Consider the following 17,713-nt stretch of genomic DNA (forward strand, 5'->3'; position numbering starts at 1 on the left):
CAAGCTTTATTTTCTTGCCAACGTTACGTGTTCTCTTGTGATTTTAAAAAAACTAAACTATAATTTCAGAAAGCTTTTAAAAGATTATGGCTAAAATTCAACGTGAATGGCAACAACAAACTAAAGCAGCGAAGAAGTTGCTATGGAAATGACAAAGAGGCATCTCGAATCATGCTATTTACACAATTTATTGTAAATACTTAAAGAGTGCAGTATCAATTTTAAAAAGATTATATATACATGTATATATACGTGTATTTTACCCATTCTGAAACTTTTTCTTGCATGGAAAAACTGAGTGATGGGCTATGTCGCTTACTGCTAACCAATGACCATGCAAAACAAAACATCCTGGCTCTTACTCCTGAATGGAGAACACGGTATTTACAGAGAATGTAATTGATAATTACTTTCTTTTCTTTTTTTATTGCCTTGTTTTTGTATTATAATTTTCATCCTGTCGTTGTTGATAGCAAAAATAGAGGATCACTTGCTATCATTATCTTCTTGAGCACCTTTTATCTTTTCTTCTTTCTTGCTTTTTTCCTCCATTTTTAATTTCTCTATCATTTAAAAAAACATTCTAGTCGAAAATTAAATCTTTCGTAATCACAGATGTGATTCCATTGGTGTATCCATTCCACATAGAGTAATAGGATGTGTCACTGTATATATGACGTCATCAATCATTGCGTGACCTGGCGGTAAGAACTTGATGGCCATTTTGTTTAATTCGATCCCTTTAGCACGAGATGGCTCTAAATTGTGCTGACAAAGAACAAGCTTTCTGACTTTGTCGGCAATCCCAAGACTTCCCGATAATCCAGTGGACCGAATCCCTCCCACCGTTATCCAGCCACTGAAACAGGTCATTTTAATTAAGAATTAATATCTCGGCTGCCACAGCTAAGTCAGCAGAAAAGGAAATTTTCCTGATAATATATGCATATTTTATAGAAACAGGTTCATGTGAAGCAATTGAATAAGTCCACTTTTAATCGGCCGCAGGAGCGGCCGATCTGTTTGTGGTTGTCATAGGGAAATGAGATGTTATTATTTCATTGCTTTGATGGAATAATTCCTTATTGATAACATACATTAAAGTTGAGAATAAAAGTTTCAAAACTTTGCTTGATATGTGGTTTAAATGGTTTTTAAGTGAGCTTTATTTGTTTTTCATTTTCAATCAGATATTTATTAATTTATGATTTTTTTAAAAGTTGTTACATGTACATGAACTGCTCCTCAACATGGGCATGCGTATGATAAAAATTCAACGTACTAAGTTTCCGGATAAGAATTAAAGTGCCTTAAATAATTATAAATTGTAAAAAAAAAAAAAAAAAAAAAAAAATGTTTTGAAACACCATACGAATGACACAATGTTTTTTGTTCTGCACTTCACATTTATTGTGACACATATTATCACGTGACAAAGATCCAGGGTATCAGTACGTTAAGTTTGTATGCCTTTTTTGTCATCATTCAGACATTCATAATTAATAATTTTAGACATTTGTTGCATAAGTCTATGAATCAAATAATTTGAAGAACATATATTCCTTTCCTTAATCTCAGTCCGATTTTCATTTCCATGAACTTATTTATTTTGACAAATATTTAACAATTGATCACTGAAAATGAAAGTTTAAAAATTGCACAGAAAAGTAAGGTAAGTGTAAAAATTTGCAATAAAAATGTACCATATACATTTTCTACTTTTTTCTTCTCTGGACTTTTTCCTGTAGAAATACTTCAAAATGCTAAATATATTTTTTCTGGCCGATTTGATGCTTTGCATCGATTTAACTTGTAATCAATATGTGTTATAGAAAATATATACACAAATGTCATCTGATTTTTATTCTTATTTTCAAAATCCATTATTTTGGAAACATTATTCAACAGACATAAAGAATTATCTAAAATTAATGGTTAGTAATTCTGATATCTTTTGATAAACAAAAGAAATAAAGATCGAAACCAACATTTCAAAATCAAATAGAATGTACCGGTACATCAAAGACGACCTCTGGGCTTATCAATTAAATCTTGAAATTTTCACGAACGATGAATAGACGGAAATTAATGAATAAAGTGATATATTTTATTAATTACAATCAACCAAGTGTCTGATGCCACAAAGTACAGAATAATTAGGAATTATTATAATAACCTGAATAATAAGGGTCACCTCGGTATATTTATGAATGAATTGCAGGTACAAATCTTTTCTACATAATTTTGCATTTGGGTGAATGAAAAAAAAAGACCACCAAACTGAAATATTTTGGAAAAATTCAACTACTTATAACATATTTTTTACTTATATCATCATATTGCACATGCATTCTGGTTTAAAATCCTGAAGTGGCAATAGAATAGACAATTGGATTCAAAAGTTTCAGAATTTTCATTGGTAAAGTTTCTTTTGAAAAAAGAAAATATCATTACACCTTAAAAGATTTTCTAAAATACATAATCACAAAAAATTATAGTTTTTTATGCTTCAAAATAGTAAAAGGGGTATAAATGATTAAATCTAGACCTTGACTGCGTATTTTCTCTTGTATATATGACAAAAAAATTGGCTTTTTGATAGTTATTTTATATAATTTTTTTTTTAATTCTGGTTTGAAAAGTTTTAATATGAAAAAAAAAATATGACGCAATAAAATTCCCCAAAATTCACTTTTTTGTCCGTTCAAGTCAATTCTTTTAATCTAAGCCAAAAAAGAATTCCTATATGCGAGTTCTCTTACAAAAAATACTAGATTTTGAAGTGACCCTATGTTACATTATTGTGTTGCACTCCTGACATCTGATATGTATTTTATTTAACATTGTTATAACACACAATAACCCATTCTTACTTTCTAAATCAATTTGTCGTTTTGATATTTTTCATCTTTTACGGCAGGTTTTTCGTATTTTAGAGACCTTAAAACATGATTATTTGCAAAGTGTAATATATATATATATATATATTGTATCTAAAAATATATGTGAAGTGATGAAAACTATTCCCTGAACTGACTGTAAAATTTCTGTAATTTGTTGATAGACATAGTGTTTTGAACATCAAATATCATCAAACATCAAACATTTTTTTCAACCTATTTTTTAGTAAAGATAGTTGAAAAGCATTGGTAATTATAAAGCAGTTTTGTTGCACTCCTGACTGCAGTAAAATTTAAAATTAAAACCATAGAACACAAAAATTCATAGAGTGTTGGCAACATCAAGTGGTAATGAAATTGTGCAATATTTATAGTCCAATACTTCATAGTTAAAACAGATGAAAGTATTAAAAATTCGCATTTTATCTGGAATTATTCCCTATTTATGCCAAAAAAGTAGCTTAAACGTATATTTAGAAGATAAAATATATTTTATAGCATATTTTCCTTTAGAGGACAAACACAGTAACCCACCAGAAAAATTCTACTCATTATTTTTCTTTATTTTTATTCTTATTGGATGATTTATAATTCTAACATATTTGTTGCACTCCTGACCAAAAGCATTGGGGCCTTTTTAGTAGAATTGTGAAGTGAAAATTACGTAAGAACTTGTTCTGTTGTTTCAGTGAAGTTGAGGAGGAATTACTTGAATTTTATGACAATTTTTTAGTGTGTTTATTTTTAACATTCATTTAAAAAATCACTAATAATAAAAACACATCTGAATTGATAAAATTGAAAAAGGAAGGATTTTAATAATAAAACTGTCAATAATTTAGTATTAAATTATACAAAAAGATCATTATTAATTAATGAATACTTCTAAGCATGAATAGATGTGTTTTCGTCACACAAATTGAATCTTTAAAAAAATGTGTTGCACTTCATAGAAATATAGATCTGAAGCACAGACAGATCCTGTAATTGATAAATCTGTAATTGGTAAAAATGTTCTTTGTGTCTTCATTTTCCAAAATAAAAATCAGAAAATCATATAAAGATAATAGTTTTTTCATGCTTGGGAGCAAAACATCAAATGTTGCACTCCTGACATTATTGGATATGCACATATACTTGACTCTCATTAATGCTGCTTGTGATTTATATAACATTTTTAAGTTTTAAAATGCATATCAGTTATTGTTTTACACTTCCAAAATTCTTTTTTGTCTTAATTTTCTTTCAGAACTTTACAATTGATGTTTTTTTGGCAACACTACATTTTTTTCTGTTGCACTCCTGACATGGTACATGTGTATAACATTTGTTAAACATCAGCCATGACCACCCCTTGATTAAACAAAAGTTACTACAGTCCACATTTAAAGCTCAATACTTTGAATATTATCAGAAAAGTCTTTATTTTCAACATAAAGCATTATTATTTATTTAATAGATCTCCAAAAAATATCGAAATTTCAAAATGTCACAAAAAGGTTTTGCACTCCTGACAATTAGACACTATCTAAAGACATATTCTGAGGCATAGAAATCTATTTTCATTGCCTGTATTTTTAGTGTGGGTTGATAAATATGCGTTTGGTCATTTTTTTTTTTTTTTAATTCACCCATTTCTTACATTTGAAATGCTGAATGCAATAAAAAAAGTAAAAACAAAATCTGGAAACATTAACTGCAACAAAATAAGAACAACATTATGTAGTTATATTTATGAATACTTGCATTTGTATTTTTACGAACTGAAATGGGATTCCAAGAGATATATACATTTTAATTAGTTATAATAAGTAATACACAGGATTTTTAAAAAAAAAAAAAAAATCTTTTACCTTTCTGGGTAAGAATCGATGTAGTAGTCCTTTATTTCTGTGGCAGGTCGAACACCAGTGTAAGTGTTAACTATGGGACACCCTCCTAATCCCTTCACACAAGATTCTCCATAACGGATTAGGCGCTGAATCGTGTTCGAATCACTCTCCGGGCGCCTTTTGCTGATTGCCTCCTCAAATGTCGGCCCGATAATGACATTACCATAAACTGACCAATTAAAATGCAATTGATAAAAATAGAATAAGAATCTGACGTTTTCTCATTGTTCTATATTTTTACATATCTTTTTAACAGAAAGTTACATTGTGATTCATTTTTTACTCCGTTCATACGGCAAGATTTGCCAAGTATTTTGAACATACAAATATTTATAAGTTGCGTGAGTAAATCTTGTCATATAAATGCATTAACTTAAATGCAAATTTTAATTCTGTATGCAAATTTACACCTAGCAGAACGATATAAATATATTCAGAATTTTAGTAAAAGTATATATTCTGATACAGTATTAAATAATATCTTTGCCAATTAAACGTACATAAATTTACCAATATGTAGTGATCTAGGGCGTTACAATTCGGAGAATTGGAGATACATGTTTACTACTCTGAAGAGGTCAATGTAAAACTGGACGGAACGAAAAGGAAACAACAAGTGCACGCCTCATTTGGCTAGGAAGCATAGAAAGGAATTGCGTATAAGGAAAATACTATATTGATATAGCTGCAGAACTGTAGCTCTATGCTTGAGAAAATTCGGACAGATAAAGCAGACCCGAAATTCTGCAGCTATATATCGATAATGACAAACTACGTATATGAAACTCTTTTAATTAAATTGATGTGGATATACAAGCATAAGTAAATTGAATATAAAATGTGAAAGAGAGAAAGGATCTTTAAGCAAGAATAAACTAGATTCCATTTTCGGAATAAGGCCAGCACCACGTATCAGTTGTAAAATTCATTGAAAATGAGCAATGATTGCAGTCATGTAAGTAAAATTAAGTATTTGAAAAGTTGTGAAAGGCATTCCAAATAAATTGATACTGAAAGTCCTTGACATAACTATTACAATTATGAGAAAACATCTATAAAGATAAACAAAAACAAAAAAAAATTACCAACAACAAAAACCGAAGCAAAAAGAAAAGGAAGGTTATACCAACACAAAGTGTAGATTCCTAAATATACGCGAGGAATGAATTATCGCGTAATTACGCGAGAAGCACCACTCGCGGAATAAATTTACTCGCTTTTATTTTTATGGTGATGAAATCCATGTAAAATCTCTTGATCAACCGCCCACTCGCGAATTATTGTTCTCGCGATTTGACGTTAAAGAGCCATTTTGCGATAATAAATACTCGCGAAAATAAGGAATCTACAGTATACACACGAAACCAACATATATACACACAAAACCAATCCCGTTGAGCTTGAAGTAAAAGATACCACTAAGTCTGACACATCTGTTTCATATTTGGATATTTTACCAGAAAAAGACGTTAATGGTAATCTAACAACCAAGCTTTATGATAAACGTGATGACTTTAACTTTTCAATCGTCAACTTCCCTTACTAATGCAGCAATATACCTTCATCATCTGCATACGGGGTTTATATCTCTCGGTTGATTCGATACGCAAGAGCATGCTCTACGTATGGACAATTTCTAAAACGAGGTAAGTTATTGGCAAACAAGTTGATGAAACAAGAATATCAGCAGTCTCGTTTAAAGTCTTCATTTCGTAAATTGTATGGTCGATACAATTACCTTGTCAGCAAAACAATTTATCATTAAGTAAAATGCTGACTGACGTTTTTCAGACTAATTGGTAGGCCACTATTTACACTCTGAATTGTCGACGGATTGTTCCGTTATTTCTCGATCATGACAAGGAGCACACGGCGGGTGTGACCGGTCGGCAGGGGATGCTCATTCCTCCATGGCACTTGATCCCACCTCTGATGTTTTAGAGGTCCGTGTTTGCTCTGCTCCAAAATTTGTATTGTTCAATGGACTTTTGAGCATGAATACTGTTCGTTATCTCCATATATTTCATATACACACAAAACCAACATATATACGCAAAAAACCAACATATATACACACAAAACCAACATATATACATACAAAACCAACATATATTCACACAAAACCAACATATACATGTATACACACACAAAAAACAACATACATTTTCACACAAATGGTCAGGAGTCTGGGAACAGAGACACAGTGAGAGAAGAGAAATAAAGAAGAAAGCCTATCATAATACACAGGCAATAGTATGGTTTTTGAAAGGGGCAGTGAGAAAAAAATATTTTCAACTGAAAAACTTTGAACCCCCCCCCCCCCCCAAAAAAAAAAAAAAAAAAAAAAAAACGAAACTAATCCAAACTGAAAAATCCTGATTTAACAATGATAAAAGGTTATGTTTGGAATCACCTCACATACATGTACTACGTGTCTAATACAATGATATAGAGATGTTTGGTCTACAAAAAAACCACCATTACAACACTGTAATTCCTTTTTTAGTTGGTAATCAGTTGTCAGTAGGTCCCTTTTCAGAATTAAACCTTTATTAGTTCTGCAGACACGGAGCAGTCTTTATACGATGCAACAACTAGAGGTTCTGATAAGTTTCATTTTTTGTAAATTTTAGTGATTTGTGGTTTATGACTGTAACATTTAAGGAAATACGTATATATTTGTTTAAATTTTCCAGAATTTATCTTAAATGTTTTCCTTTTGCTCATTCAGAAAGCCTGATACATACTGCTAAAAATAAAATTCTTTAGTAAAAAGAAAAAGTGAGCAAGCTCACATACCCCACGCTTCCCCAAAACTCGACAATGCAACACGTAATGAATGGCACAGTGCATTTTAAATACACAGTATAATTCAAAAAAGGGGCATTACTTGCAAAAAATCATCACATCAAAACTTCTTGCATATAAGGACATTCAAATCTTTGTATGTTACAAATTTAACTGGGCTGAAGTTTCTAGATAAATAATGGAATCAAAATTTCTTGGTAATATACAAATCTATACATTATTCTGAAATACCTACAAAGTTTCAGGAAATTCAGTGCCGGAATTATGCTGACAAACTGTTATTTAAATTCCTCAGTGATTTCGATTTGTTAATGAGTGTAAGTCCATGTCCAACACATGACAGTTTACACATTTAAATAATTGATGGAAACAAAATTATGATGTAGTCATATGAATCTGTTTATATACTGTACTTATGAAATTATTTAAGGCAAAGCACACCAATTTGAAGGGGGGGGGAGAACTATCGAAGATGGTGTGTGTGTGAGTGTGTGTTTGTGTTAAACCATTAATATTTTGATCTCAAAATCAATAGGGGTCTTTTAAGGTCATAAAATATTTCACATAGAATTTCATTATAAAAAGCTGATTCCAGTGGAGTTTCTTATTACCTAGCTGGAAAGTTTCTTCAATAAAAGGCAAAACTCTTAAGGCAAAAATAATGGAATCGGAATTTCCTGGTAATATGCACATCTACACACTGTGTACTAAATATCTGCAAAGTTTGTCCAAATTCTGTGCAGCGGTTTAAGAGGAGTTGTGCTGACAAACTGTTCATCTCTATATTCAAGATATGGCCAAAAACCTAAGTTGAAAAGTGCCGAAATTCCCAGAAAAAATAAAGGAATCAGAATTTCCTGGTAATATGCACATCTACACACTGTGTACTAAATATCTGCAGAGATTGACCAAATTCTGTGCAGCGGTTTAAGAGGAGTTGCTCAGACAAACTGTTCATCTTTATATTCAAGATATGGCCAAAAATCTAAGTTGAAAAGTGCCGAAATTCCCAGAAAATATAAAGGAATCGGAATTTCCTGGTAATATGCACATCTATACATTGTGTGCTAAATATCTGCAAAGTTTGACCAAATTCTATGCAGCGGTTTAATAGGAGTTGTGCTGACAAACTGTTCACCTCTATATTCAAGATATGGCCAAAAACCTAAGTTGAAAAGTGCCGAAATTCCCAGAAAAATACGGAATCGGAATTTCCTGGTAATATGCACATCTACACACTGTGTACTAAATATCTGCAAAGTTTGACCAAATTCTGTGCAGCGGTTTAAGAGGAGTTGCGCTGACAATCTGTTCATCTCTATATTCAAGATATGGCCAAAAATCTAAGTTGAAAAGTGCTGAAATTCCCAGAAAAATAATGGAATCGGAATTTCCTGGTAATATGCACATCTACACATTGTGTCCTAAATATCTGCAAAGTTTGACCAAATTCTGTGCAGCGGTTTAATAGGAGTTGTGCTGACAAACTGTTCATCTCTATATTCAAGATATGGCCAAAAATCTAAGTTGAAAAGTGCCGAAATTCCAAGAAAATATAAAGGAATCGGAATTTCCTGGTAATATGCACATCTATACATTGTGTGCTAAATATCTGCAAAGTTTGACCAAATTCTATGCAGCGGTTTAATAGGAGTTGCGCTGACAAACTGTTCATCTCCATATTCAAGATATGGCCAAAAATCTAAGTTGAAAAGTGCCGAAATTCCGAGAAAAAATAAAGGAATCGGAATTTCCTGGTAATATGCACATCTACACATTGTGTCCTAAATATCTGCAAAGTTTGACGAAATTCTGTGCAGCGGTTTATGAGGAGTTGCGCTGACAAAAAAACAGGACTGACGGACTGACTGACTGACTGACTGACACACTGACTGACTGACTGACTGACTGACGGACGGGTCAAAAACATTATACCTCACGCAACTTGTTGCGTGGGGTATAAATACTTTGTCTTAGATTCTACATTAAATATTATATGCATGTATTTAGTTGCTTTAGTCATCAGCACATTCTATCATCCCCGCTAATTTTTTGCCATTAAACAGCAAGAGTTTAGCTGCATGTTAACATTGATATTTATAATATAGATGTGATTGTATATACACATATATACCTGTTTTAAAAATAATTTCACCTTTCCCTTTGTCTGTTGGAATTGGTAGAATACTTGAATTGATCAGGTGTTTTACGGTCTTTGGATAGACTGCATATTGCCCTTTCTTTGGGACTATACTGAAGGAAAAAAAAATCTTAACAATGTTATGAAATTAAACCCTCACCTTTGATTTTCAGGGACACAATTTTAACTATAAGTATTTAGCATATGTTTTGATATTATTTTTCCACATTGTGCATAATTATGCTGTGTATATGAAAAAAATTGATCGTCATTTTGCTAATAAATGACCATTTTTGATTCTAATAAGTGTTTGACTTTAATAAGTTGAAAATCAAACGGAGCAGAATCATTCAGAAGAAAAGAGTTTTTATAGTCGAAATATTTTAACTTTTTATATGTGTACACCGGTACAAATAATATACATAATGTTATATGTACAAACAAAACCTCTCATAATTTATTTAAGGGGAGAAAATTTTAAAAAAAATTGCGAGTTTGTTCTACCTTTTTCACTTTTGAACAATTAAAATTAAATTTAATTAAAACAGTACTAAATGCAAAATTGTTGTCTTATCTTCTCCGCGATCAGAAAATTTTATAATTTTTACATTATTAAAAATCCTATATAAACAAGTATTGTGCATGTCTAATTGTGAAATAGCGAGTTGTTAACCAGACTACATGTGTAAATTGTAAAGCGTTTGACAGCTTGGGGCGACACAGATGATGTTAACTTTGTACGATAAGATCTCTTTCATTTCATTGGTTTCTTAAGATTTTACAACTTATGATGTGATAAACAGACCTCCAAGAAACTTTATTGCTTTATACCTGAAGTGTTGCAGCCCTGCCAGTTTGTCCACGATATCACCATAGAGACCACCACAGTTAATGACGACACGTCCTGTAAACTGACCACGTGATGTCATCACGTGCACATATTGGTTATGATCGGCTTTACACGTGTTTTGTACCACAGTGTCAGTTTTGACCTTCGAATAAAAGATACTGATACTGATGATAACCTGTAATTTATAAAAGATTAAAACATTTTTATCCTCTTGTTTTACATGTATGGAAGGTGGATTCACTTTGCCAATCGGTTATTTTGTTCGTTGGTATGATAGTGTGTGCTAAAAGCGTAAAAAAAATAAAGATTATACCTTATGCCTTGCACAAAAATCATCATACATTGAACATGAGTACTTACTTTTGAGGTTATTAAGAGAATGATTTTCAAGAACGTTGTGCTTGGTTTTTTTTTTTTTTTTTTTTTTTTTTTTTTTTTTGAAACTCCATACGAAGGAGTTGCTTGAAATGATTATTTAATCATGGATCATTAAAACTAGCATCAGCCGTGACTTGGCGTGTTACTTTCTATACTGTAGGGAAGCGTATTAGTGCCATGTAATATTCTTTAAAAGTTGAAAATTCCAACTTTAAAATTGGTAATTCCAATTTTTAAGTTGGCTTTTCCAACTTTAAATTGGTAATTCCAACTTTTATCTTGGCTTTTCCAACTTTAATGCTGATTTTTAAAACTTTTTTGCGCTTCATGCGTTTTATACTTTGTAGTTAATTGGGCCCTTGTTGCTCTTTTATAATTACAATGGAAGTAAATAATTTTTTAATATAGTTATGATGAAAGAATGAATAACTTTCATTGTGTTTTCATATACAGAATTGATAGATTTTGTTCAGTTGTCTTTGTAACATGAAAATTAGCGTTGATTCATCCTATAAATGAAACACCTAATAGAGTCTCGATAGTTTAAACTCATTCTCAACAAAGGATGACTGCACTTAAGGATATGCGAAATTTGCGACAGAGTAAACTTTCAAAACAAGCATTTTTCTTTTCATTGCAAGAATGGTCAACATCCAATCTACAACTTTATGTAATAACGTTTTATAAAAGTGTGTATTTACGAAGTTCGAATCTGTTTTCAAAGGCAGGGGTCATCACAATTTCTTGAATCTCCGTTCGATAATGAGGACGCCCACTTTTTTACTGACTTCATACATAGTCAGCGCATGTTTGTCTATTGTTCTCCGTTTAACAGTAGTTGTATATTTGCATAAGTAATAATGTGTCAAAAGGAGATTAATAGACAAACATGCGCTCATGGTCAAAAAGAGAAAAAACTGCTTCTTCTTACATTCGCTCTCTGTGTTGTAACCAATGGTTGTGACATGTTGAATATTATAATTCACCCCGTGATTTCGTACCTCAGGTAACTTTGTGAATACTAAATTCCGTCACGTGACTTGTAAGGTAGCATGTTTTGTGCTAACTAGGACATTGTGTTCGAACACGTTAAGTCATCTGGCATTGATATACAATCTGCATTAATTACATTGATGTGCTCCTATTGTTTATTTCGTTTTGAAACCTTTGTCAGTAGTGTATTTGTACCATGCAGAATGGAGAGGGAGATTGGAAAGAGTGATCACGTTTTTTTTTTCAAACATGTCATTGTTATTTATCAGTCTAATTTTAGACCCATTCTTACAATGTTAGCTCCACCTCTCATGCATATCTTATGTTCAATCAAGGGCAGGTAAGTGTAAATTCACTATATTTGGAAAGCAGTAAGGACAAAAAACATTGAATCATTTTATTGTATCACAGTCTAAAATCATTTTAAGATTTAAATTTGGTTCCAAATTGACAGGATTCTTTTATAAACATACAAAAGTGAAATAAGGTTTAGATATAAAAGCAACAGAAGCAACCGAAAAAGACCCCAAAACCGGCGTTAAGTGCAATCATCCTTTATATATGTCTGATCTCTTACATAGGTATTGTTGAAATGCTCTCATTTACAGAGTTGGATGAAGTTACTGCATCCTCCATAAAATTATACAAGAAGGGCTTTTTAGGTTGAAAGTTCTATGTTTTACCAGAGACATTACATTTCATAGATATACAAAAATATGTACATAAAAATATTTACACATAAGATTTGTACAGGATAAGTGATAAGTGTAGTCTATTCTATACAATATACATTAGCAAATTACATAACCAATAACATTTACCGCTTTATCATTTCTTATTGTACACTATTTAAAACATCATTTCTTAGCTGATAAGAAAAATACAGAAATACCTAGGTTACATAGTTCTTTAAGTATTTGTGGAACTCAGTAACTGTACTAATTTAAACACTGATGGTTTTTTAAAATAATAACTCTTGATATATTTAATTCTTAGTTCTTAATATTGAGGACATTTTAATTCAAAGAAATTTATATGTTAGGTCATAGGGAAGGTGAAAGTCAAAAATTATTCACACAGTTTAATTGCTCACCAATTTGTTTTGTATCAAGCTTGCATTAATAAATTTGATAATAATATTAAACAAAAGAAAAAATAAAGAAAAGGTTTGAAAAGCTCAAATTTAAAAAAAAGCAAAGACTTAAGTTGGAAAAGCCAAGATTAAAGTTGGAAAAGCCAACTTTAAAGTTGGAATTACCAACTTTAAAATTGGAATTTCCAGCTTAAAAAATATTACGTGTCACTGATACGCTTCCGTAATATTGATGTTATTGCGTATATGATGTGTTGAAAATTCAGGGTAAAATGACAAAAAAGCAAGGTACTTATGTTGTCTGAAATAATGTCCAATCCATACATTTCACTCCAGAAAATATAATAACTAGATACTTTGCATAGTAATGCATGTTGTCTTACTTCTTACTTGATTAAACTGACATAAGCTGGTTGTAGCCAATGTCAACGTCATTAGACCTGTTGAGTTATTACATTTCGCCTAGCCTTTTCTCTGAAACCCAGATGAGGATGATTTGATACTCTACCCTGTAAATCTTACCACAGCCCCCTTTCTCCTAGCATCGTGTACCAGGGAGATCGCCGTCAGCCATGGATCTACCACGGTTTCCTCAGGGATCCATAATGCCCCCTGGGCATGTCTGCTGAGCCCAGGCTCCCTCCTGTACAGTTCCGACAGGCTGATCTCTGAAGCTGAGGATATCCCTGCTGCCCTTGACTTCTCGGCAATGATCGGTAACTTTGACACCTTCAAGACATCTGTAAGTTTGCTGAATCTGTATCGTACAACTAATTAAGAGTAATAGTTAATCGAATAATGGGAATTATGTATTAGGATTTTATTGATGTACAATTACACAAAAGAATTATGAAACATTGTACCAGTAAAATTTTCGTCGAAGGATGCATGCCCGGCGTCCGTTTGTCGTCTGTAAACTTTTCAAATTTTCGACTTCTTTTCAAGAATCACTGGGACAATTACAACCAAACTTGACACAAAATATCGTTGAGTGAGGGGAATACAAGTTTGTTCAATTGAAGGGTCACGCCTCTTTCAAAGGGAGATAATTAAGCATTATTGAAAATTTAATGACATTTTACTAAACATCTTCTGAAGAACAACTGTGAAAGTTTCGTTACATAATATGGATTCAAGTTTGTTCAAATCATGACCCCAGGGGTATAGGGTGGGGCCACATTGGGCGATCAAAGTTTTACATAAAAATATGAATAGGTCAAAAAATATGGAAAATCTTTTTCTCAAGAACAGCAAAGCCATATAAATTATACAGTGTACATATTTATATGGAAGCTAAGCATCCTCAGCTCAGGTAGTGTAGATTATATTTTTTTGTCATGAACCCATGGGGTAGGGTGGAGTCACAATAGGTGAAGTTTTACATGAGAAAAATCTTTAAAAATCTTCTTCTTGAGAAGAGCAAAGACCTGATTAGTCATGTTAATAAGGAAGCATCCTCAGGCATTGTAGATTTAAGTTTCCTTTTGGGGTAACAAGGGTGATCAAAGTTTTACATAGTAATGTAGAGAGGAAAAATGTCAAAAACATTCTTCTCAAGAACAGAAAGCCATGTTTGACATATCAATAAGGAAGCATCCTCGGATATAGTATATTCGGTTTGTTTATCCCCCTGGTGGGGGTGGGTAGGGAGGGCCATAATTTTACATAGGAATATACAGGGAAAAAATCTGCTGATGAAGAACAGCAGGACCAGTTGCAGTGACTCATGTGATCGTTGTGGCCCATGGGCCTCTTTTAATGTTACCAACACAATGACTATTGAAAAAATCTCTTTTTATAAACCTGTTCTTGTGTCCAAGCGACCATGGTTGCCCAAAATTTTTCGTATGGCAATCCAAATCCTTTTAGTAAATCAAACATTCGTGGGAAAGAGTGTTTTATACACTGAAACTCCAAACTATTGGCAGAGGAATCGAACCCCGTGTGGAGCATCCCACTATCAAACAAAAAAAATCAATTGAAAAAATATATATAAAGCTAGTTTGCACTTTGTTTGTAAGTTATTGAAGTACCAGGAGTCTCGGTGAAGGAAGAATTTCCACTAATCTGATTTTAAAGACACGTTACATTTATTTTATTTTTGTTATTGTTAATTTGATATTTTCTACTACATTGGTAATCTGATATTTTACAATTTGAGCTTGTGATTATAAAATTATTCATTTTTTAATTATTGAATTATCCGGTTTTTAATAACTCCATAACATGTTTATCACAAAATTAAAAAAAAAATAGTTGTATAGAAATAAAGAGAAGAATCTTGGGGGGGGGGGGGGGGTAGAATAGACAAGTGTCCGTGTCCGTATTGCGGCTATGCATGTACATAAATCGGAAATATCTCAATTGTGCAAATTTACCTGGGTATTTAAGTGTGTACAGTACTTGTCAAAATGATGATATCTAGATTCTAAACATTGTCAAGCTAAACACGAGAACTTCATTTTCTGCCACAGAATGTTTAAGGATATCCGATCCTCAGCCAGGAAGGGTAACTCTTAAATTTATTATTTTATCTAAAGAGTCTCAAAATGAAGCTTGAAATTGAGATCTTTTCGTGCAACAATTTTCATTTTATGCATCTTAATATGATTCAAGGCTCTTTGAAGTCTTAGAAACAGTCTTGTAAAAAGTTGACATTTGTATCCCATGCAAAAAAGAAAAAAAATAAATTCATTTGTAGAGAAATAAAATTTTCTTTAGTCTAGCATTAGATACGACTGCTTATTAGCATGATATGAAAGTAGTTGTGATATGTGATGTCTAGCAATGATAGAACAAGCTTTTTACACTATGTATTACATGACAATTGAAGTAAAAAGAGGAACTAAAATACTGTATTAGCATAAAAAAAATACTATTTTTTCCAAATGCCTGGATACCTATATTTTTCTATCCTAGATTATATTTGTTGATCAATTTTCAATTAGAAAATATATTTGAGATTTGATAATTTTCCCTATATAATATTATTAATTATAATGATGAACTTTGAAGAAATTCCATGGGTAAATTCATGTTACTATGTGAAATCAGAGACATTTTTGTGAGCTTTTTCAATTACTTAAAAGCTGATTTTCAGAACCTGAGGATCGGACTACCTTAACACGGGTAGTGACTTTCATACTGTAATCTGTATATCGAGTGTTAAAACAAGTATTGTGTAGATATTATTACTTTGTATACATTGTATATAATAATAGTGGTGATCTTCTGGTTTCGAAGCGCTCGTAAAAATAAATAAAAACGCAAATACACTTATTTCAATATTTTTTTAAAAAATAATTTGCTGTAAACATGCTCATTATTCATTAGCAGTGAAAATGTTTCATTCCTATAGCAACATTTCTTCTTAATTATAAAGTTAAACTAAATCAAAAAAAAAAATCAAGCATCAGAGCATGATTCGAACACTTTCATCAATAAACGTCCGTGGGTCCTTCGGACGAGACCTTAAAAACCGAGGCCCCGTGTCACGGCAGGCGTTGGCACGATAAAGATCCCTCACTGCTCAATGGCCGTAAAGGTCAAAATTTGAAGCCCTTCACCGGTATATGGTGACGTCTCTATATGAGTGAAAAATTCTCGAATGGGACGTAAAACAATATACAATCAATCAATCAACAATAAACGTCCGTTTAAGCAGCTCCTCGCTGACCACTATACACCATGCAGTCACATATACAAAACCATTTAAATAGCAAACAGTTCTTCGTCTTTAGCGAGCGTATTTGGACTGAGAATTTTTTAAGACAATGAGTAAGTAAACTTATTTTTTATGTAGAGTGGGTCTTCGTACTAAATTTTTTCAAGTGTAAAAATAAAACATCTTTCCATTTCATTATTTGTTCTCAAAAAAATGGAGCGATGACCCACTCTATTAAAAAATGAACTTAAAGCATCCAATTTATGTCGGTTTTGGTGAAAATTGAGCGTACGTGTTGCCATTTTGTGTTAATCATAATCAATTTCGCAGTTTCCGTATTCACGCATTATCATTTTTTGTATACAATTGGTAATAAACATTACTTAAATTTAAAAAAAAGAGGAATTTGTGAGAAATAAATTCATGTTTTTAATCCGTTGTTATGCAGGCAAAAGGCTCAGCTTATCCCCTAGTTTCTTTGTTCTCTCAATTGCAATATAAATTGTACATTTGTAAAATTTCTCATTCAAATCAGACCATAACTGTTGCAGGGTTCGAATGGAAAAATAAAATTAAGATTATTTTAAAAGAAAGAAAAGACTCAACTTTATGAAAATATGAAATCGAATAAAAAATGATTTATTTTTATTTAGTGCGAGACATCCCAAGATAATCTACTCAAGATCAAATTATTGTCTTATCAACATCTGAAATGCTCCTAATTATTAGACAAAGCATCCTTTCCCCATAAGTACATTGAGTAACTTAAACCCTGGCAATTAAACTGACATTCTATTTAGTTGATAAATAGAGGATATTTCATGTTTTTAGTTGGATGTGAAATTCATTTCACGAGTTGGGCAGGGTTTTTGATATTTTCACGAGTACAAAGCAAAGGTGTAAATATAAAAAAAAGTCTTGTCTCACGAGGAAATGAATTCATTATTTAACTAATCTCTAGCAGGATGGTTTATTTCTCTCTCTCTCTCTCTCTC

At 31.9% G+C, this 17,713-nt stretch overlaps 1 protein-coding gene across 1 annotated transcript in view; it reads right to left on the reverse strand.

Annotated features, from left to right (window-relative positions):
* Window positions 1–234: 234 nt before the first annotated feature.
* Window positions 235–17,713, reverse strand: part of LOC133183226 (glycerol 3-phosphate dehydrogenase-like) — a 24,726-nt gene continuing 7,247 nt past the window's right edge. Inside the window, exons 3-8 of the mRNA XM_061318176.1 lie at window positions 14,858–15,011; window positions 13,577–13,783; window positions 10,572–10,732; window positions 9,735–9,853; window positions 4,754–4,961; window positions 235–859 (exon numbers count right to left, since the gene is read on the reverse strand). Of these exons, the coding sequence (XP_061174160.1) occupies window positions 610–859; window positions 4,754–4,961; window positions 9,735–9,853; window positions 10,572–10,732; window positions 13,577–13,783; window positions 14,858–15,011 (1,099 nt within the window). The 3' untranslated portion in view covers window positions 235–609. The remainder of the gene's footprint in view (window positions 860–4,753; window positions 4,962–9,734; window positions 9,854–10,571; window positions 10,733–13,576; window positions 13,784–14,857; window positions 15,012–17,713) is intronic.

The sequence above is a fragment of the Saccostrea echinata genome, unplaced genomic scaffold (genome assembly GCF_033153115.1).
Source record: "Saccostrea echinata isolate AGI-Se365-2 ecotype Australia unplaced genomic scaffold, CSIRO_AGI_Sech_v1 ptg000009l, whole genome shotgun sequence".
Classification (NCBI taxonomy): Eukaryota; Metazoa; Mollusca; class Bivalvia; order Ostreida; family Ostreidae; genus Saccostrea; species Saccostrea echinata.